The following is a 23,825-nucleotide window of genomic DNA, read 5'->3' as shown; positions in this document are numbered from 1 at the left end:
CGCTTTTGTTGTTTTATACAACTTTTAAAAATATTTTAATTGTTAAAGTTCCATTTTAATCAATAAAATTTTATCTTTCAGAGTATCTTAAAGTGAGGTCACATGACCCTGAGGAAGCTATTAGACATGATGTTATCGTGTCTATAGTTACAGCTGCTAAAAAGGATATTCTTCTGGTCAACGATCACTTACTTAACTTTGTGAGAGAAAGAACGTTAGACAAACGGGTGAGTAGGAATAATAATTAGTAGCAGGCTTTCACTTTGAATACTTGAAGTTTAATAGTATTTCATTTGAAAATACTGAGATTTAAATGTAATTAATTAACCCTTTTTGAGGGGGTCATTTTAATATTTATGAGAAGGTTTTATTTTTTGTTACATTAAATTTTGTTAGTTTTTTAAGTTGAGATTATTTATTCTCATCCTGAAAGTGAGATGGCTCTAAATGGTAGTCAGGTGTTTAGCCTGGACGCTAGTTTTAATCAGTGACTTGTAAAGGGCCTTAATAACTGACACAGCTTTCTTATATTGTTGGCTCTCTTTTCTTTTTCCTTTCCTATCGGTATCAGTTAATAGTTCTTTAGCTGGTGGTATTATAATTTCTGTGGAATAGAAAAATAACACGTTTTCAACTTGGTAAAGCTATACCTAGTAGAGCAGCATGCTTCTAGCTTATCTTCTGTGATCCTAAACCCTTTCTTCTTGAGTGAGCACCTACTGGCTCCACTCAGCAATCATTGGCTTCTTTAGGTAAATACTTTACAACATTTTAATAGTCGCTGATAAGGTTGATTTTGCCATCTTCACTTAATAATGTTCTCTTTGATAATGCTGGTTGTGGGTGAAGTACAGATGGGCAGGAATTGCATGGTTTTCCCTCCAAATCTATAGATATTTGGAACAACTTATTTTAACTAATAAATTTAGACTTGTCTTTATTGAATATATCATAGGGGTATTAATGAAAAGGCCAAAAGGTGTAAAGAAGGAAAAGGAGATTTGCATCATGGTAGGCTAACTGCCTTCTAAGTATTCAAGTAGTCTTTCTCTTAGTTAGACTTGGAATTTAAACTAAGTGTCTGTGTGTTGTTGGGATCGCATATATGCACATAATTTTTGATAATCATGTTGTATTCATCTTAGGGCTACTTGGTTCAGTCATATAAATATTAATTGGATACCAAAAAGTAATTGAATATATTTATGTTCTTGGTAGTATTAGAATATACTCTTTTAAATTCTCCTTAAAGCAGCAGTTTGGGGCATTAGAGTTAAGATAGAGAATTAGGAAGTTTCTACAGATAAATTGAATTCCCTCTTTATGAGTAAGTCTTTTGATGTATATTGGTGGATGGATGAGATAAACCAAGGGAAGAATGTCACTATGAATGACGGACTGCAAAGGAGAAAAAAATGGATGATCTGTGCAGTTTCATGAAGTTCTAAACATTACTGACATCCTGATTGTAGTGCTGTGTTTGTGTAAAATTAAAGGATAAACTCATTCCAAGATAAGCAGTATTAGATATACTATAGCAAATAAATACTTAAAAAAAACAGTTGAATACATTCCTTTTACACCTGAACTTGATTCTCAAATACACAAAATGAACCAAGTGGCTTCATATTTAGCATTTGATAAAACCAGCATCATGTACCTTTAATTGAAGTATGATTAATATAGACCATAAACTGGAAAAAGTGTATAAGGGATAGGTCACAATTAATTCAGTCTTTGCCTTTTAAAATTTGGTAACACGTTTTCTGTCACCAATCGTAAGTGACTTTAGATTGTGATTAACTTTTATTTTTTAGGTGTAGGCAATGGGTTTAAGATATTAAAACATTAAAATTCTTTACACATGTTGATATCTCTGTACTTTTCATAGTAGATATATTAAAATGATAGTTGTGTTTTTTTCGTAGTCATTATAAATCGATATCCAGTATCTGAGGATTGATGAAAATGTATTGTGTAAAGTAACTAACTTAAAAATAAGAAAACAGACTTTCCTGAAGTATAATGGGAGCATTTTTAAATTATAAGAAAACATTTTTGTTTTTACTTTAAGTGGAGGGTGCGCAAAGAAGCCATGATGGGACTTGCCCAAATTTATAAGAAGTATGCTTTACAATCAGCAGCTGGAAAAGATGCTGCAAAACAGATTTCATGGATCAAAGACAAACTGCTACATATATATTATCAAAATAGTATTGATGATCGGTAAGTTAACGACACTAGGTAAAATATCTGGTTTTTGTGTTGTATTTAACTGTTGTTGAAACGCTGTTTTAGGCAAACTGTTTTCTTTATAACTTGAAACTCTCCTCAGTTTTTACTGCAAATTAAAGATAGTGACTAGTTTTCCTCCCACCAAAGCCATAAATGAAGCAGTAAGGTACATATGACTTTAGGGATGGATACAGCTTTTATGTTCATTTTTGTATACTGTTTTTGAAGAGTAATACTTAAAAGTAGAAATGTGTGTAATTTAAATTTTATTTCATAAGTAATTTTTCAAATAACATTTTTTTCAAATAAATGAAAATAAACCCTTTGGATTATAGATAGTTTTTTTTTTTTAATTTTTTTTTTTTCAACGTTTTTTATTTATTTTTGGGACAGAGAGAGACAGAGCATGAACGGGGGAGGGGCAGAGAGAGGGAGACACAGAATCGGAAACAGGCTCCAGGCTCCGAGCCATCAGCCCAGAGCCCGACGCGGGGCTCGAACTCACGGACCGCGAGATCGTGACCTGGCTGAAGTCGGACGCTTAACTGACTGCGCCACCCAGGCGCCCCAAGATAGTTTTAATAAAAAGTTTGTACTCAAGCCTGAAAAGACAGGTTATAATTTAATATGAAACACATTATCTGAATATAATCTTTGTATTTTTCTATTGCAGCATAAAGTTAGATCTTGTATGGATCCTAAGCATTTAGTAGTTGATAGATCTGTGATTCCTGCTTGCAGTCTGAATTGATTTCACTTGATTGAATTTATTTTAAATTGCTAGATCCAGATGGTAGTGCCTATAACAGATCAGAATGAGAAAATTAAGAACCAGTGGGCCATCTTACAATTTTATGAGTTATAGGAACTAGAAACTGGGTATCTTATGTTAACATTATCAAAGAAACTTCGTAGTTATTATTTTTATAAAGTTGAAGTTTTTAGACGTTTTGAGTGTGCAGCATCATTGTCTGGAGATTTGCATTATTATGAGTTGCTGGTTCTTTTTTTTTGTACTTTTAACCAGGTCTTTTTTTCATGATGATTACTACAAAAACTCAGAAGAATCTTAACAATTTCTTTATAATTTTAACTTAAAGGTGCTTAGAATTTGCCACTTGTTAGGACGTGGTGTGGGTTTTTTTTTTTAATGTTTTATTATTCAGATAAGGAAATTGAATCCCTGCTACACATTCACTGTCATGCAGAGGTAGTTATCTTAGCTGGGTATAGAGATGTTGCTAGCACATCCAGCTAAATCGTTTTTTGGTCCCTCTTCTTACAGAAGGAAATCTTTGATTTCATTTTGAAAGCAGAAACTTCTTTTACACATATTCTTTATATGTTTTGGAATTTTATATACAAATTCAATACATTAAGAAAAGTCATTACAGTACCTTCTCTCTGTTTTTGTAGATTGCTTGTTGAACGGATCTTTGCTCAATACATGGTTCCCCACAATTTGGAAACTACAGAACGGATGAAATGCTTGTATTACTTATATGCCACACTGGATTTAAATGCTGTGAAGTATGTTTCAAATGTCAAATTTTGTTCTTATCCTCTTTTGCAATGTATTTTATGGGGGAAAAAAATTGCAACTGTATTTTTAAATGTTAACAGTTTATGTAATAAAAGTACTGTTTAATTAGTCAGACACAATAAAATATTTGGTTCTCTTTTCAGAAGGTACTGCTGTCAATATGAGATTAACAAGGATTTTTGTAAGCAATTTAAAAATAGAGCTGACTGGCATGGAATCTTTCAGGATTTGATTCCCACCACCCCCCTCACACACCTCACCCCCCGCCCAGACATTTATATTGTTGTTTCAAGAAGGATGGATGTACCTTTTTTATTTTTTTCCTTAAGGCATTAAGGAGGTCCATACTGAGAAAATCCTACCACCTTATTTTGACCTGATACTAATTTGAATTTTGCAGTGGGGCAGTAGGGTACATATTTTTGTGCTGCATAGCCTCAACATAGTGTTATAGTTTGGCATATGGGTAAGCACAAATACATTTTTATGACCTTTTTCATTCAGATAACACTTTGGAGTGCCTTTGTAGGGAGTTGAAATTTTGGACATGGAAGAGACATTGCTAATTGAATCACACTGAGGGCTAGGGAATTGAGGCCTTGCGATCTATTTGCTTGAGGCTTTAGAAAATGTAGATCCTTTGCATTCCAGCAAATGTAGTTACAAGTGTAGGGGATTAAATGTTTAGAAATTGGAAGTCTAAGGAGCTGTATAAATTTTCATTTTTACCTCTGCTTAATGGGGCTTTTGACTTCATTTCCTCCATGGAAATTATTATATGTGCTATTTATATCTTTCATAGAAACGTTGAGGAAAAGGTTGTAGATGGGGGAAATTTAATTTCTTACTACCTCCTGTATTTCAGGCAGAAGAGTATTATCAGTGGCTGTTTTTGTGCTATAACAGCAGAATTGAGTAGTTTCAACAAAGATTGGCCCACAAAGCTTAAAATATTTATTATGTGGCCTTCTATAGAAAAGCTTGCCAGTGCCTCATGTAAGTGATATTTTTCCTGTTTTTCACATGAGGAACTGAATCCCAGAGAGGTCAGTTAACTTGCACAAAATCACACAAGTGGTAAGAGACAACGTCAGGATTTGAACTCTGTTCTGCCTGGTTCCAAAGTTCATTCTTTTTCCACTGCATACAGTCAAATATTTACTACCATATTTTGTTGATTTTGAAACCTAAAATTGTCATATGCTAACATTTTTAGACTCAGAGTTTATCCTCTTCTTCATGGTGCAATTGAAGGTTTCTTTGAATGAATGAATGACATAAGATATGTATCTTATATCCTATTTGAAACAACCTATGGAAATCACAGTCTGGACTTCTTGACTCAGCTCACCTGTCATTCATGAGTAAAAATGAAAACACTTTCAAACAAAAAATGAGAGTTCTCCACTCATAGATCCAACATGAAATTACTAAAGAATAATGATTTCTTTTGGTAAAAAGGACATTAAATCTAGAAGGAAGGATTAGGATGTAAGAAGCAACAAAATTTTCAAACACTTGTGCAAATCTAAATAATGCCTATAAATTAGTCATAATAATAATAACAAAGTTTCTTGACGAGGGAAGGAGGTGTAGATTAAAAAGTAAGTTGGCATCAGGGTGTCTGTGTTGCTTAGTCGGTTAAGTGTCCAGCTTCAGCTCATGTCGTGACCTCGTGGTTCCTGAGTTTGAGCCCCGCATTGGGCTCTCTGCTGTCAGCACAGAGCCTGCTTCAGATCCTCTGTCCCCCTCTGTCTCTGCCTCTCCCCTGCTTGCACTGTCTCTCAAAAAAAAGGTAAACATTAAAACAAAACAAAACAAAAAAAAACTTTAAAAAGTAAGTTAGCATCTAGGCTGATATTTAGCCAGCGCACACTTCTTGAACAGTATGTCAGCTCTCTCGAGAGTCCCTGAGATCCTCCCTCCGCCTGACTCTCCGCTGTGCCTGGGCACAGCAGAAGGACTGCCTGCTTTCTGATTGGTTGGTCCTGTGCGTTTGTAAAAAATTTTGAATACTAGGTGGACACTATCCGATAACAGCATGTAGGAATGTAGATAAAATGTTCTACAGTTCTTTTATCACAGAAGAATGAGGACACACATGTTGATTAATTAAGCTGTGAATTAAGTGTGCGAATTAAAAATTTGAGTTGCCCTAAAAGAATAGAATTAGAACGTATGGCTTCCAAACCCAGAAGGAGCGAGACGGAACTAGTGAAAACTTTAATATGAGAAATGTAAAAAATTAAGAAAAATAATTGTAAATAGAAAACACTAAATAGCAGTTATAAAGCTATATGTATCCAATATTATTTGTCACTTAAATAACAACAATGGTTGATTGAATTAAAAAGTAAAAATGCTGGAGCACCTGGGTGGATCTCAAGGTTTGTGATTTCGAGCCCGGCATCAGGTTCTGTGCTGTCAGTGGTCGATGGAGCCCACTTTGTATCCTCTGCCTCCCTTTCTCTGCCCCTCCCCCGGTCGCTGTCTTGCACACATTGTCACTCACTTTCTCTCAAGAATAAACTTTTTTTTTTTTAAAAAGTAAAACTGCCAATCATAAAAGATACACTGAAAAATAACACCATGGCAAAGTCTAAAGTAAATTCCAGTGTGTGGACCAATTGATTCTACAAAAATGGTGAGTGAATAGTTAAGTATTTTAACTTAAAACAGATATTTGTAATATTTTTATTTTTTTAAAAAAAGTTCATTTTAAAGACAGCGAGCAGGGGAGGTGCAGAGCGAGGGAGGAAGAGAGAGAGGATCCCAAGCAGGCTCCATACTGTTAGTGCAGAGCCCAACAGGGCGGCTTAAACCCATGACTCATGAGATCAGGACCTGACTTGAAACCAAGAGATGGACACTTAGCCGACTGAGCCATCCAGGTGCCTTTATAATACTTTTAACATAATTTTTTATTTTAACCAACATTTTGGAATTAACTAACTGTAAATCAAATACTTAACATTTTGTAACTTCTACTTTACATTTGTGATTTCTCCAAAAGTCGTTACATTTATTGTTATGAAATATTTAATGCACACCAAGAAATTGCATATGAGTTTCAAAACATAGTAATAAATATATCTGTGAATCCACATCCATCTTGTGAACTCTTCTCTTTTTCATCCTCCTGTCTTTCACCTAAGGATACTACTAGCCTTAATTATGTATTTTTCATTTCCTTTTAAAAAATAGTCTTATACATATATGTCTTATACACATATGTCTCTCTCTCTATGTCTATATATATGTCTCTCTATGTCTCTATATATGTGTCTCCTTATGTCTCTATATATGTCTCTATATGTCTGTCTCTATGTCTCTATATGTCTCTCTATATATATCTATATGTGTCTATATATATGTATGTATGTCTATCCCTTAATAATATTACTTATTTTTGCTTGTTTTTGAACTTTACAAAAGTGGAACAATTGTGGATATAGTCTTCTCTAACTACCGCCCCTCCCCCCCCCCCCCCCCCATTTTATTGTGTTCCTAAGATTCATCAAAAATATATATAGCTTTTTGGTCATTCAATTTCACTGTGGTATTGAATTACATTATGTCATGATGTCATAATTTTATTCTGTTATCTTGTCATTGGAAATTTGAGTCCGTGGAAAGAATGGACATTTGTCTTTCCATTTTTTTTTTTTTTTTTTTTACTAATGCAGATAGTACCACTATGAACAGTTTTCAATTGAGAATACACATGCATAGGTTTCTCTAAGGTGTGGTTATAAATGGTTCTCTGATTTGGCTACATGTTGGAATTACTTGAAGAAGGTTTAAACAATACAGACACCTAAATCTCACCTTCAGAGATGGTCATTTAATTTGAAGTGTAGTCTGGGCATTGGGGTTTTTAGAAAAGTGTTTCTGTAGATTTTAATGGGCAACCAAGGTTTGGAATCACTGATGTATACCTAGGAGTAGAATTGATGAGTATACACATTTTCAGCATTGTAAACTGGTGTCAGATTATTTTCCAATATGATTATGCTAATTTGTATTCCCATCAGTGGCTTGTAATTTTTTGCATCTTCCTAAACATTATTAGCCATCTTATTTTTTGCAAATCTTTTGAGTCTCAAATTTTATCTTTTTTTTTTTTTCATTTTCCTGAACAGTAATAATCATTTGCTGAAAGAGCCTATATTTTTTTCTATGATCATGTTCTTCTGGGGAAGACAAAGTACTTAATATGTTTTAAATTTTTGATGTATATCAGTTTTGGGTAAGCCCCTAAGTTAACTAAATATCTTCACTAATGGAAAAGAGAACAGAGGGGAGGCTTGAGTACTCTCTAATCCTGGTGTGTGTTGCCACCTCCCCCAGGTTTGCTAGAACAACTGTTAATGACAAAAGTTAGTGGTAGTTTCAGGTGTCCTGGTTGTGATCTCTTTGGTTAGGTTGGCTCTCCTCTTGACCCATTTTTGTACGGGTTCATCTGGTGGGTAATTTGCCAACTGGGAGCAGAATGTTGGAAGGGAGGTTCTCTTCAATATTTGCGCAGGTTTCTGACTGCAACCCAATGGTGGCTGTCTTTTTCTTCGAGTTAGTGCAAAATCCTAGTGAGGGGACTCAACAGATGACAACTGTAAGAGTATCTATGCTTTAAGCAAATTTTTCACATTTATGTAGTGACAGAGCTGGAATTCAGGCTCATATGAAATGATATGAGTCTTTATAATAATGTTTCTACTATTTTTTTTTCTTTTTAAGGACTGTTGAGAAGGGCAAACACAAGCATAAATTTGTCTTTGCTGCTTAAGATAATTTTATTAAAGTACTTCAGAGGATGGTTTCCCTAAAAATATATTACAATATAAATTTAGTGGTGGTCACTTTTTGATTTAAGCTATAGCCATAATAGTTTAGAAGGAGATTTAGAATTACTTGAGATTTCATATTTAAAGTAACAAATAACTATAATAGGTAAAATAGTTTCTGTTTTAGTTTAAGTGAAGACAGGTTACAAAATCTAGGCCTGTCAGAAGTTGTAAGTAATGATATAGTGTTAGCAAGTGAGAGACCATTCATTGACATTGGAATTCAGGAATAATTTCACAGATGACTGCTCTGTTTCTTTGAAAATTAACTCTTAGCTGTTAGACTTTTACAGCCTTCTGTATACTGGTCATTTTTCTTTTCATATTTACATTCTTAAAACATGCCAATTAAACTTTTAATTGAAATTTAATAACTTGAAAATAGTATAGTTATTTTAAATTTAACTTCGAAGATACAATGTCCCCAGTACTGTTGGTTTGCCAGTACCATTTTGAGGTGATGACTGTAAAGGAACTTAAGTGTCCACATTTAAACTATTTTACTTCCATAAAGGTATCCAAAGGTATTCTTAAAACACAGTGTTAAGGAGGAGAATGAAAATTTTTAACGATCGTCTGTCAAAAGAGAAAGGGTGGTTTTATATGCTTCTGTACCGTATTACTTTTTATGGCAATGCTTCATATGAATGATACTGGAGGGTAATAGATCTATAGAAAATTGGAAACAAAATAATGGAAAGTATTTGGTTTTGGAAAATTCTCTTTTTATATATTAAAATATATGTGGTTTTGAATTCTGTAATGTAGTATTTCAATAACATTAGCTGTTAGGATTTATGCATATTTTCTTGAGTATGTATATAGTTTAATTTTAGATTTAAATTTCTGCCTGAAAACAATAAAAGTATTAAGAGGACATCAAAAATTTTGCCATATAAAAATAGTATTCAAATAATATGTAAATACATGTATCTATGTAATAATACATATTTATATAACAAACATTTATATATAACATGTAAATACATGTACATGAAATTATATAGTATACATATTTTTACTTATATGGAATGTTATAGTTGTATATAACATATAATAAATACCTGGTTTATATAATTTATATAAACATGTTGTTTAATTAACTCTGTATACTTCATTCAGACTGTAAACCTCAGTGAGTCCTTAAAAATCTAAACACATAAATTGTACCTCTAAACTGAGAATTTGAGGATTAAATAAAACAAGTGAGAAATTGTCATTTTTTAATTTACATCAGTTTGGTTACATATTTTAATCTTATTTAATGACTGTTTACTTATATATAGGTATATAATATATATTTTATATAATACATAAACATAATCTATGAAGTAACATTGTAAATATTTCTGTTGTAGGAAAAACTATCCCTCGTTTTCTCAGTATTCACTCTTTTCTTTGATTCCTTTTTATCCTGCCTACCGTAGGACCTTACTCCATCACGCATTCCTTTATTTCTAAAGGTTATAATCTCAGTAGGTAATTCTTCTACCCTAGTTTACAGACATGTTGTAGTTAATAATAGTTCTTCCCTATTTTTGTACAAACCAAAAAACAACCATTTTCTTTTAATACAAATATTGCTTCCAATGTTCGTGTCTTTTATGTAGGACTCTTCTTTCTCCCCATACATCATCAGTTTGCTTAGTCCTGTGAAATTTACCTCGTCTCTCATTTTTTTGTTAATATTTGAACTTGAAAAGCAATATATTTGGAATATTCCAGTAGGATTTTTATTCTGTTTTGTTATTTAAATTGATGTGTTTGTGTTTTTCAGAGCATTGAATGAGATGTGGAAATGTCAAAATCTGCTCCGACATCAAGTAAAGGATTTGCTTGACTTAATTAAGCAACCCAAAGTAAGTTAAATTTAATGAAAAGTTTTTCTTTGACAAGTTTTGTAAAACACCTATATTTTAGTTACTCTTCACCATTGCTACAGTGTGTTGAAATACCTATTTCTATATGGAGCCATTCTACTCGAGAAGCTATGATCTCTAATTTAGAACACTGAAAAACAAATTTATTTTTATTTTTATTTTTTTTTTGAGAGAGTGAAATTTCATGAGCAGGGGAGGGGCGGAGGGAAAGGGGGGAGAGAGACTCTTAAGCAGGCTCCATGCCCAGTGCAAAGCCCCAGCACAATGTCTGATGTGGGGCTTGATTTCACCACTGTGAGATCATCACCTGAGCCACCCAGGTGCCCCAGAACACAGAAATTTTTAAGAAATTGATTGCGTAGAACATTTAAAATTTTACATTTATTATATTTGTAAAAGATGATACCTAACAGGAAAGAGAATGTACTTCTTTGTTCTCAGAATTAAAGTTCTTTTATAGTTAAAAAAAACAAAACAAAACAATAACTGTCATTGAAAACATAGAAAATAGAGTAAAACTGCACTCTGTCTTGCCACACTAAAATGTTCCCATCATCTTTGAATAGTCTTGTGGTTTTAGAAAATTTTAGTATCATGCAATTTTAGTTAAGTATCTTTATATTTTTACTTAAAATATCACAGTAGTTTTAATGTACTACTTGATTTTCATAATTATAATTGTGGTATTCACTCAGTTGATGTATTTTATTTTTTGAAATTTCACAGTGATTCTAGTTTTTTCCCCCCTTGAATTTTTTTGAGAATGTTGTATATAGGCCTGTAAAAGGTATAATTCATTGAAAAAGCAGTACGTGTGGTCATTTTAAATGACACACATAAGTGACAATGTGCTGTTACGTTTTATTTCCTTTCAGTCTATAGTGGAATGCCTCACCACCATCTCCCCCCCCCCCAAAAAAAAAAAACTTCCACAAAACAAAACATATACTGCATGGTCATAGAACAGAGGTCAATAGAGAGGAGTTGTTTCATGTTAGGGCTAACAGTAATCTCTTTGCTTCTGGTTTATTGAACATAACATAATCTCTTTGATTATTGAATATATTGAACCTGCTAGAATTACTTTTTTCTTACTATAAATGACTTAAAACTAATGTTAGTGTGATTCTGCTATTTCAGTACTTTCTCTGCCAACTAGCAAAATTGGAAAATTCCATTTAAGTTAGTATGCTTCAGCCAGTAAACATGTGTTTCAGTTAATGTTCTAATGCGATAAGCTAGTGTATTTTAGTTAATAAGCTCTGGATAATGTTCTCCTATTTGCTGATTAGAGCTGTATTAATTTACTTCCTTTTGGTCAAAGTTGCATGGTTAACCAAAAATATGAGATGTTTTCATGTGTATGTAAATAAAATTATTCCTGATTTTAGGCATTATTGAAGTCATAATAGCCAAGTAGTATATTAAGTGTGCAGGTCATATGTTGAACAGCATGATGTATGAGACTAATAAAAAAAATAACTTTGTTCTTGACTTTCACTGTCCTTTTAAAATTTATTTAGTGGGACCTTCTTTTCCCTTGCCGGTTGATAACAAGTTGGGAGGGTCTTATAATTTCGTTCTCATGTGAAATAACAAAATATAGTCTCAATTCAATTAAAATGTTTTAATGTCTTCCCACCTAGTGGAATTTTCCTTTAACTTGTCTTAAAATAATTACTGAGTTATCCAGGTTAAAGAGGAAATTCTCATTAATGTGTCGGGTTGAAGAAGAAACCAAATGGAAGATAGTACCTCACTTTATACTGAGAATTATAGTAGACATTATAGAGTTAAGGGTAGAAAAAATTCAAAGCTATATTTAATTTTTGGGTGTTTATATTCCTCTTTTACTAGGAAGACTCTTAGTAATCAGTATGTTTTTTTGCCTTTTTCCTTATTCAGTCTGATAAAGGTAGTTTTTATTCCTATTTAGTTCAGCAGTATAGCCCTTCTTCTCTATTTAACTAAATTTAGATTTGCTCAGTGTCACACAAAGGGACATAATTTCTAGTGCTGTACTTTTGTTGATACTCTTTCCTTTTCATGTGGATCAACTTCTTGAAAGCCCAGCAACACCTGCTTCCCCCAAATTAAACAATAGAATCTTTTGATTCTGGACAGATTTATTCAAATACTTTAAATTCCAAATATTTGGGAATTAACTCTTGAATTCTGTGTTTTGTATCTTCTCTTAGCAAGTTCCTTCTAACTAGGGATGATTTTTTTATTTTATTTTTTTGCCTTCACTCCAGTATTTTTCTGGTTCAGTATATTATACAGAGTTGCTGAATGACACCTTTAAAAAAAACAACACTAACTTGATGCATTGAATAACTAGCACCTTTAGAAACATTTTTTTTTTTTAATTTTTTTTTTCAACTTTTTAATTTATTTTTGGGACAGAGAGAGACAGAGCATGAACGGGGGAGGGGCAGAGAGAGGGAGACACAGAATCGGAAACAGGCTCCAGGCTCCGAGCCATCAGCCCAGAGCCTGACGCGGGGCTTGAACCCACGGACCGCGAGATCGTGACCTGGCTGAAGTCGGACGCTTAACCGACTGCTCCACCCAGGCGCCCCTAGAAACATTTTTTACACATACGACTTTACAGACTGTATTACATGAAGCACAATATGGTGACATGTTGATTTACTGAAATAATGTTCATACAGCAAATAAACAGCACTCTTGGAAGAATCTTTTGTACATGTCAGTGGCGTTTTTGTAATGGTCTATATCTAGTTCTTCCCCATAAGCTCCATGACTATGCCTTATAGTCCTCTGGCTTAAAAATTTTGGGAAGGCCTTAAGTCAACCGGCATTATATCCTTATCAACTTTTTGTTTGAGATAAGCTTAAAAACTTGAAAACCAGGTTATTTTATTCCTTTTCTAATCTAAGTTGCCCTGTTCTTTCACTACTAAAGAAAACAAAATCTCTCCCTGTTTCTAAAGGTTGGTACAACAGTCTTTTGTTTGTTTGTTTGGAGGCTGACCAAACAGGGTGAGGGAAGAGATGGTGACAACAGAGCACTCACTTCCACTTTCATCCACTTTGTCGAGTTTGAACCTGGTTCAAGAAGGAGCTCACAGTGGTGGTGGTCCGGGTGTGGGCCTGGAACATTAGTAGGTTATTCTCTAATTTTCTGAAGGGTATGATGAAGATTATTAGGAAGTACTAATTTTGTGTTTTTTGTGTGATTTACAGACAGATGCCAGTGTCAAGGCCATATTTTCAAAAGTAATGGTTATTACAAGTAAGTTATTTCAGATATTATATGTAAAATTGAAGGTTTAATTGAAATATTTGTTTTTGGTAACTTGTTTCGTGGAGTTCCACTTTAGGCCCTGATAATACAGGAAAAGAGTCAAGTGTTTTTGATTTTTGTTTAACAGACAACTCAGCTTCAGCTTTTCTTTTTCTCTGATTCTCATTTATTTTGCTACACAGAATTTTTCTTTTTCTTTTGTGTGTTGGAATGAACAAACGCTGGAGAAAGGGTTTATTATATAAATATATTTTGGGGAATTCATTCAAATTATTGCATAACCTTGCTGTGAAAACTGAATCTTTTCCTTGGTGTTGCTTGCTTTAATGTGAATCTGTCTGAAGCTAATTTCATTCTGAGCCAAAATTTAGAGGAAAAGATATACCTAATAACCACAGAAGAGCTTCTTTGGGGGGAAAAAAAAGTACTGATTTGCTTTTTTGCTTTCAGTGATTTCAAATAAAATGTTATTTAATTGCACTTGACAGTAAATACAAAAGGATTGTGTGGCACATCTCCTTTGTTCAGTGCAAGGATAGGGCAGTGTAGCTGTTTTTGTATGGCAGTTGCTTTTCCACCCACCTCAGAGATCACTGTGTAGCACAGCACACGGACAGACGGAAAATCAGGTAATGCTTCTGCTGAGTTTCCACTTGGTAGTAGTGAACAGATTTATCTTAGATGGATTTCTGAGATGTTAACAAATATTTCAAGCTGTGTATGGAAGTAATGCTCAGGTTCTGAAGAGAACAGTAACCTAATTAACTGAATTTTAGACTAAGCGATAGGATTTTTGGCATGAGTACAGGTTTAAGACCAAAGTATCTTTTAGTTTTGGGCAGTTAAACATAAATTAGTTTCAGTCTCTTTGGATAACCTTAAAGCAAGTGATTTTCTGGTATTGCTTTTTAATAACTATTTCCTCAGTAGTTTGGCTGTGGCGCTGTCTCTTAAAAGGAGGTATCTCCTATATTTTTTCTATATTTTACCCCTGTTTTCCCAAATTCTGTTCTGAGGAATGCTGGTATCTTGAAGGTGTTAATAGTACTGTTAGAAAAAAGGGTTCCATGGTCAAGTATGTTTGTAGAATGTTGAAATACAGGTTTTTTGTTTCCTCCCTCTTTTCTCGCTCTGTCACCCCCTCCCCCATTTCCCATTTCCCTCTTACCTCATGCTCATTCTTTTTGTTTCTTAAATGGTAGATTTTATTGTAGCCTTTAACACGATACTTACACATTATGGAGGGGCTGTAAAGTTACATTGTCCAAAATTATTTGAAGACACTACAGTAGATTTTTTTTGTATTATAAGAACATGAAAAAGTCAGATAGTCAAGTATTAATAGGGACAGTTTGTTCTTATTATCCTCATTGATCTAGCCAAGACTTGAAATGGAATTTCAAAGTTGTATATGAACTTAAAGACTGCATTCATGTTTTAAGATTTAGTTGAATTTTTACAACTTTTATTACAGTCCGTGGTTCTGTATTATAATTTCTGTTATTAGAAGTATCCTAGTCTGGTCCTCTGTAACATTTGTGAATAATTAAAAAAAAAAATAGACACTAGGATTAGCATTTTACTAGCTTTCATAAGTGTTTTAATACATGGATATATTAGGAGAGTAGTATAAAAATCATCTTTGATTCTATGAGGACTCATCCTTTCTCATGCAATCATAACATCCAGCAGCAATACCTGAAACTGTTACTCAGCGTGTGTCATTGACAGATAGCCATGTGTATATGAACCGGATGGTTTTAACAGTAACTCAGTATAGGAGAATGGTTTCTTAAAGGTGAAACTTACTGATCTCTTTCTGTGAGTTACAAGAGAACAGTATACACAACAAACTTGAGACAGTAATAAATTGTTATCTTCAGGTGGACATTTAATGCCCTTAAATATTATAAGGGGTATTTAGAGTCCGTTCAGTCTTTCCCTACCAAGATGCTTCTTCATAGTGTTCTTGTTTCCTATTTCTAGAAAGCAGAATTTAGGGAAAATTGACTACTGAAGTTGATCCACAATTTCTAATTAAACTAAACAGAATTTGTAAATTAGGATTATTAAAGTAATAAGAATGAAGAATGTTGATCTTCTGTTATTTTGAGAAATTTCTGAAATAGCATTTTAATTGGATTTTAATTGATTGAAGGAAATTTGCCAGATCCTGGTAAGGCTCAGGATTTCATGAAGAAGTTCACACAGGTGTTGGAAGATGATGAGAAAATAAGAAAACAGCTGGAAGTACTTGTTAGTCCAACATGCTCCTGCAAGCAGGCTGAAGGCTGTGTGGTAAGGGAAGACGATTAGAAGAGCTAATGTTTCAAGAAACCCTCACATCTTTTTTTGACCCTTTTTATAAAATAATTTATATTTGTTGGGTAAAATTTAGAAAATATCACAGAAATGACAATACAGATAACTGTGACCCCTGTGTAGAGACAATTGTTAATACTGTAGGATGTATCTTCCAAAATAAGATATTATCTGTACAGCTTTGTGCATTTTACTTATTTTTATTAGTTTTTTACAGCATTAATAGCAACATAGCATACCATTGAATTGAACAATCCACTTATGTTACACATTGAGATTTTTTTCCCCAGTTTTTGTTTAAAGAACACTTTAATATCTTTATAGCTAAATCATTTTACACAGCCTTGATTATTTCTTTAGGATAGATTCAGTATTGGATTCTGTCATTGTTGGAAAGAAGCAAAACTCAAAACATAATTATTTTGGTGGGATTTGTAGTCATGGTTCCTGGTCATTTGACCATTTTTTTTCTCCTTGGGCATATTAGCCATTTGTGTTTTTTTGTGTGTTGTATGTTTTTAATCTTTGCCTATGGAATGACATTTATCTTTGTCCTATTGATTTGTTAATCATATGTGTTAATTAAGCTGCAAATAATTATCTGTCATTTATAGTCTACCCTTCCATTTTGATTTTGATGTTCTTTATGTACCATAGTTTTATTTTTATCTAGCTAAGTCTATCAGCAGACTCTTTAAGGTTTTTGCCTTTTGTGTCCTGCTTTCAAAACCCCATTCTATCGCAAGTCAATGAAAATATTTACTGATGTAAGGATTTCTCAGTCTGTTGCCAGTGCATCTTCCGAGAGGTTTTTAATAAAGAGAAAACGATTCTTGTCTCCACCCCAGATTGACTAATCTCCTCAGTGAGGTCCAAGAATCTACAGTTTTAACAAGCTTCCTTGATTATATTACTCTCTGAAGTATTTATCTCCACTGACCCTTGGTTTTATTCTTTTGTACTTGTTTTATCTCTTTGGAATGTTTTTGGTATAGAGTATGAGATAGGGATCTGTCTCTTTATTCTATATGTCTGTTCAGTTATTTCAAAACAGTATATTGAATAATCCATCTTTTTCCTGTTAGTTGAAATGTTACCCCTCTCATATGCAAAATTCTTAGTTTTGTTTGCTCAATTCATGCAATTCCTGTTGATTTTCTTATTCCAATACCAGTATTGCATGATTTTAATTACTTTAGGTCCTAAACATTTTAATGTGACGTATTTATTTAAACAAATTTTTGTAATATTTAAAAAAAAAAATCTACCTTACAGCGTGAAATAACTAAGAAGCTGGGCAACCCCAAACAACCTACAAATCCTTTCCTGGAAATGATCAAGTTTCTCTTGGAGAGGATAGCACCTGTGCACATAGATACTGAATCTATCAGGTATTTGTATATAAAAATACTAAATTTTCGTTACTGTTCATTCATTCATACTTCAGTCAGTTGCTTTTGAGTACCTGCTATACACAAGGCACTTAACTGTGTAGATTTTTTGTATATGTAAAGTGGCTATATATGAATCTATATATGTCTGTACATCTGTCTGTTCATATATATGTGTGTGTAATGTATGTATACACACTGATCTGTACATATTTGTGTATATTTATCTTGTTATTTATTTTCATGTTAAATATTACTTCCATTTAGATGAGAAAATGTCATTTTAAGCCTAGTTTCTGTTACCAGTATACCAGGAATTACTCTTTTTAGGTAGCTTGAATAGGATGAGTAATGCAGACAACTTGTAATTATGCCCTCAGGAAAAGAAGATTAGGTGAATATGTTGTAAAGCAGTATATGATGCATTTTCACAGATATTTGAGAACGCAAAGTGTTATTTTTAAAACAATACTCACTTCCGCTTATGTATCACCTAACTGTGACATCTTGGAAAATACTTTTCTTTTTATGACTGTATTCCCTTAGGTAAAATGTTTTGTTTTGTTTTTTTTAAACATTTTCCTAAAATGTTTCAACTGGTTGAGAAAAGAAAGCACTTACAGAATGTGTGTGTGTGTGTGTGTGTGTGTATACACACACATACACGCATACATACATTCATTACATTCTGATTTACTGGTCATCAGTAAATGAGATATATTACAATCTACACTAAATAATACCATCCTGTACTCAGTGAACCCTTTTGGGGGATTTGTTTGTTTGTTTGGGAGGGTAGAGGCTGTAGCTTTTGGACTGTGATCCCCTGCAAAGTAGGGAGACACCACTTTGGATACCCTGTAGTCACTTTGGATTCCTCTTGCATCAGTTTTCATTTGAAGAAAGGTTTCTATGGTTTTAAAACAAAAAAATCAGACCCCTCTATATTAGTACTGAATCAGACTGAAACTCCTTATTTAAGTAAATAATCTCATGCTTTCTATACTCAAGGCAATGCTAGTTAGATACTAGCAAACCATACTTTTTGTTTTTTATTAACCCTCTGTTTGGTAATGGAATAAAGAGTTTTAGCTGAGAGATTATATTATAGTTTCATAAAATTAATGCAGACAGTGTTCAGAGGACTCAAGGATTTCTCTAAGAGAGTAGTATTTGACCTAAGAGGAAGAATGTGTAAGATTATGTTTTTATGGAGGTGGGAGAAAGAATATTCTAGGTACTGAGGTTAATATAAACCAAGCTAGCTAGATAGGAAAAAAAAAAAAAAAAAAAGGATATTTAGGAAATGATTGCCATCCATTTAAATTATAGTGTGGAAAGGTATAGAAATATTATGAAATAATGCTAAAAAAGGAGTTGGGATCAGATTGTGGAAAGCATTTAAGGTATAACTTTAGAGCTTTTACTTTAGTCTGTTGAGAACAGTGGATGATTAATGATGGGTAGGAGGAAGGAAGTAGAAGGGATAGACTGTAAAGTGTTATAAATTTTGGATGCTGGTAGTGGGATGGAAAGGAAAGATTATATTTGGGGAAGGTTTTAAAAGAATGGGTCATCTTACTGGAGATGGGAATAAAGTTGAGGAGTCAGAAGTCTAAGAACTCAAGTTCCAATGAAGCACATAGTAATAACTTTGAAAAGAATTAAGGGATCTCATGTGCTTCTTACTTGGACATGACCAAAAAGTTCTTAAAAAATCAAGGAAAATTGAGCTTAATGTGAAACTGTGATAATGGATTCTTTCCCTGGGCAAGAGATTGTATAGAAAGAAGTAAAAAGATATAAAGATCATGGACAGAACATTGGAATTTTGTTTAACAGTAGAAAAATTACAGGAATGTAAGAACACCAGGTTTTTGTAGTGTTTTGAAAGATAAGTGCGAGAAAGTTTTCACAAATAATGTGTACCATGAACATTCTGACTGAGAATCAAAATAGGTCTTTGGCTTTATTGTCAATAGGTCATAGTGATACAGAAAATATATCAAAACATAAATAACAGTAACACGTAGTAGCAGTTAGTCCTTATAAAGTGCCTGGGATGATTCTAAATGTTTATCTCTTTTGCTCATTTACTTCTTAACCGTATGAGACAAGAAATGTTATCATTTCCAATTTATAGATAAGGAACAGTGAGTTACACAGATGTTGAATAATTTCCCCACTGCTAGGAAGTGGCGAATGACATTGTAACCCAGGAAGTTTGGCTCCAGAGCCCTCTTGGTTAACCATCACACTATATATGTCTCAGATTCCACTCTTAGTCCCCACCAGTAGTCAGTGAGTGTCCAACTCACCTAACTCTTCCTGCTAGAGTGGCTATTAACCTTTTTAGTCCTTGCCATTTTACAGGTGAATGATGATCTTCTTTTTTAAAAACAATGTGTCACTAATAAAGTTGAACATTTTTTCCCCCATATATTTCTTGGTTAATTGCTTTTTGAAATACTTTTCTATGAGAGACTTGGAGAAGTTGTCTTTTGCTTATTGGTTGTAAGAATCCTTTATAAAATAAGGCCATTAACTTAGTTCTATTGCCTTTCAAATTTGTATAAATTATATATAATTAAATCTGTCATTTGTTTCCTTTACGATTTTTCTGCCTTTGGTATCATATTAGGTGGTTATGTTTTTTCTGTTTAAATCTTTAATTGGTCTGGAATTCATTTTAGTATAATGTGGAAATAGATATCCATCCTTTAAATGCTAGCTGTATCAACTCCATTTATTGGAAGATTCTTCCCTTCCCAATTTTGATTTGCAATGTTTCCTTATTATAGCATAAATTTTTGTATGATTTGGATTCTTAATGAATTTTCGATTTGGTTCCTTTGTCTTCTGAGGTTTTAATGATACTTTTTATCTTGTTGAGAAAGTTCTTTCATCCTCCCCCCACTAAAATTAATTGGCTGTTCCCAAACCTTAATTGATTTTTCCAGTTGAGCCATAGAATGAATATGTTGAATCTTCTTTACCAAGTTGTGTTGCCCTGATACATTTGTAGATTTAGTGAAAAATGCCATTTGTATAATATTGTGTTCCCATTTTATAAAATGACTTGTTTTGGTTTATTCAAATCCCTATATGCTCCCTTCATATAGTTTTAGAGTTTACACATAGATTCTGTGCATTTATAACTTTTTATTTTATGTATTTTGACTTGTTGTTGTGAATAGATTTTCCCCGTCTGTATTTTTTTTTTTTCAACGTTTTTTATTTATTTTTGGGACAGAGAGACAGAGCATGAACCGGGGAGGGACAGAGAGAGAGGGAGACACAGAATCGGAAACAGGCTCCAGGCTCCGAGCCGTCAGCCCAGAGCCTGACGCGGGGCTTGAACTCACGGACCGCGAGATCGTGACCTGGCTGAAGTTGGACGCTTAACCGACTGCGCCACCCAGGCGCCCCTCCCCGTCTGTATTTTATAGGTGGCTTTGGCTGATAGAGAAAAACACTGTTGATTTTTTTGTGTTTTGTTAGTGTCACATCACTGAACTCTCAGTATTTTTTAATAGTTTTTCAGTTGATTCTCTTTGGTTTTCCAAAGAGGTTGATGCTTTTTCTCACAGATTTTTATATGACTGGCTCTTGTTCTTTGGTTCTTAGCTCAGAAATGCCTTTCCTGACTATGCTGGGTAACGAACTTCACTTCTTGTCTTTGCCTTCTTTCTAATCTTTGTTGTTCCCGATTATATTTTTTCTGTATTTGTTTACTTATTTTTGGCCTTCCTTCACTAGACTGAGAGCTTCATGCCCTTAATCATGGAAGAAAATAATGAATTTGATTTTGGATAGGTGGTATTTTTCATTCCTGTGGGATGTCTAGGTAAAAACCCTTGGGGCCCCTGAGATAGTTTTATTCGGGATAGTTGGAGCAATGAGACACAGTTAATCAATAGATCAGCCACTAAGAGGTGATAAATTTTAAGGAGACCCTGAAGGAGGACAGATAAATTTGACTCGTAGCTTGAACTTAAATTTGAGTACATAATATTTTTGTAGAAATATAGAGCTACTAAGCATTTTAAGGAACAATTGAATAGTTAAATTTTCCTGTATTTTGATACATACTATGTCTCTACCCTTAGTGTATGTTATTTGGTTTTTATAAAAGAATGCCTGAAAGTGTGAGTGATTATTTTAGATAATTGACATTGCATTATAAATGTTTATTTTAAAATAACAAACTTGTTTTTAGGGGCGCCTGGGTGGCTCAGTCGGTTAAGCATCGAACTTCGGCTCAGGTCACGGTCTCGCAGTTTGTGGGTTTAAGCCCTGCGTCGGTCTCTGTGCTAACAGCCTAGAGCCTGGAGCCTGCTTCAAATTCTGTGTCTCTTCCTCTCTCTGCCCCTCCCATGCTCATGCTCTATCTCTCACTGTCTCTCAAAAATAAATAAATGTTTAAAAAAAAAAAAAAAAAAAAGCAAACTTGTTTTTAGAAGAAAATTCAAAGCATTTTGTTTCCTTTTTAATGTTTTAATTTCTAATGAAGTTTTATTATAGGTCTATTATCTAGGTATTTTTACACCTTTCAGGAACAGGCCTGTGTGTTTCTGGCTCTTAACAACAGTACTGACACATAGTAATATTTGGCAAGTGCTTTTGGCAATATTTTGGCAAGTAATATTTGAAAGTGCTTAATATTGCCATTTATCCTTTATTTCAATATACATTGTGGGACTTCTGGAGAAGTAATGAATTTTAGATAATTAGAAGACATCTGTTTATGTGTTTAGGCATAGATCTTCCATGGAAAATGCAAGAATAAAAATATAGATAGCATTAATAAACAGCAAATCAGATAACATTTGGACTTCATTTGAATGGACAGGGGAAAATACTGTTTTGAAAACAAGTGCCTCAAAATACCTATTACAGTTTTTTTGTTTTGCAGTAATGTTTGGGAAACAACTATATCAGATTTTTATGTGTTTGGATATGGTCTATATAGAAAATATCCAGGATTATTTTTCTTAGACATTGCTACTAAAGGCCACTTGAAAATATGACCGTCTTTTCCCCTCATACTTTAGTGCTCTTATTAAGCAAGTGAACAAATCAATAGATGGAACAGCAGATGATGAAGACGAGGGTGTTCCAACTGATCAGGCCATCAGGGCAGGTCTTGAACTGCTTAAGGTAAGTGTGCATATGGTGAAATGAAGAGCCTAATCAGGTGACTGCCTAATATGTATAGTATATGTTTTGTGTGCTTCAGACTTGCTTCTTAAGTTTATAGAACCTGAAGTAAAATTTTCTCAATCATTTTAGGTCATGTAGAAATTCCTCATTTCCTCTAACATGTAAGCTAAATATTTTAAGGTTTAAATTGTATAATATAGCCTAGTATTATTACACTAAAATAGTGAATTATACTTAGAAGTTGTCATCAGGAAGCAAAGATGGAGCCAAATTCTTCCTAAAACTTCATTTTACCTTTTATTTTGTTAGTTAAAATAAGCTACTGCCTTGTACTTATTACACAAATACCAGTTAATTGTTGACAACTTAGAAAGTATAAAATTATAAAGAAGAAAACTTTCATAAACCTATCATACATAAACATTTCTTTTGTTTCCCTTTTAGTCTTGAAAACAATGCCCACTTTATATAGTTGAGATTAGACTGAGTGTATAGTTTTATATCTTGACTATTTTCCCTCATTAAATTACAAGCATTTTTTCAGTGGTTTTTAAGATAGCGTTTTTAAGAGTGCCAAAAAACATATCTGATTTATGGCTGTTATTTATTTGATGGATGCTTTTGGGTAAGTTCATTGCCTCCGCTTCCTTATCTGTAATGGAGATAATGATAGCACTTATCTCACAGAACACTAAATTAAACCATGTACGTAAGTTTCTTAGCACAGTGTCTGGCTCATATTAAGAAACATTATTTTTTTTGAAATGGTGATTAGTTCACTTTTGCGGTGTCATAGTATTCCCAACTGTTTCTCTGGATATTTAGATTTTTCTAATTTTATTCTTATAATCACTGCAAAGATAAATATGTCTTAAGATCTCTTGCAAATGCCTTTTTTAAAAAAAATCCTGAAATGTAAAGAGAATGATCAGTTTCAAAAATTTTTGATGTATATATTTAGTCGAATTCCTTCACAGAAAAATCATACTCCTATATAATTCCATCAACAGTGAAGGAAGGTGCCTAACTTATCTTCACAAACATGGAATATTGTAAATTTTAAAGAGATTTGCTAATTTGATAACTAAAAATAATGTTTTAATTTGTGTAATTATTGGCACTGAGGTATAACTTCCATATGTTAATCATTAGTGTTTTCCTTATGGTGAATTCATT

At 33.3% G+C, this 23,825-nt stretch overlaps 1 protein-coding gene across 6 annotated transcripts in view; it reads left to right on the top strand.

Moving 5' to 3' along the window:
- Positions 1–23,825, top strand: part of PDS5B (PDS5 cohesin associated factor B) — a 192,253-nt gene that overhangs the window by 102,633 nt on the left and 65,795 nt on the right. For all 6 annotated transcript variants that reach the window (XM_058687917.1, XM_058687906.1, XM_058687927.1 and 3 more), the window contains exons 11-18: positions 82–227; positions 2,075–2,226; positions 3,652–3,765; positions 10,400–10,481; positions 13,713–13,761; positions 15,932–16,071; positions 17,371–17,486; positions 22,541–22,646. In XM_058687917.1, coding sequence (XP_058543900.1) covers positions 82–227; positions 2,075–2,226; positions 3,652–3,765; positions 10,400–10,481; positions 13,713–13,761; positions 15,932–16,071; positions 17,371–17,486; positions 22,541–22,646 — 905 coding nt within the window. The remainder of the gene's footprint in view (positions 1–81; positions 228–2,074; positions 2,227–3,651; positions 3,766–10,399; positions 10,482–13,712; positions 13,762–15,931; positions 16,072–17,370; positions 17,487–22,540; positions 22,647–23,825) is intronic.

Source organism: Neofelis nebulosa, chromosome 1 (genome assembly GCF_028018385.1).
Source record: "Neofelis nebulosa isolate mNeoNeb1 chromosome 1, mNeoNeb1.pri, whole genome shotgun sequence".
NCBI lineage: Eukaryota > Metazoa > Chordata > Mammalia > Carnivora > Felidae > Neofelis > Neofelis nebulosa.
This window is presented reverse-complemented; position numbering and strand designations above follow the sequence as displayed.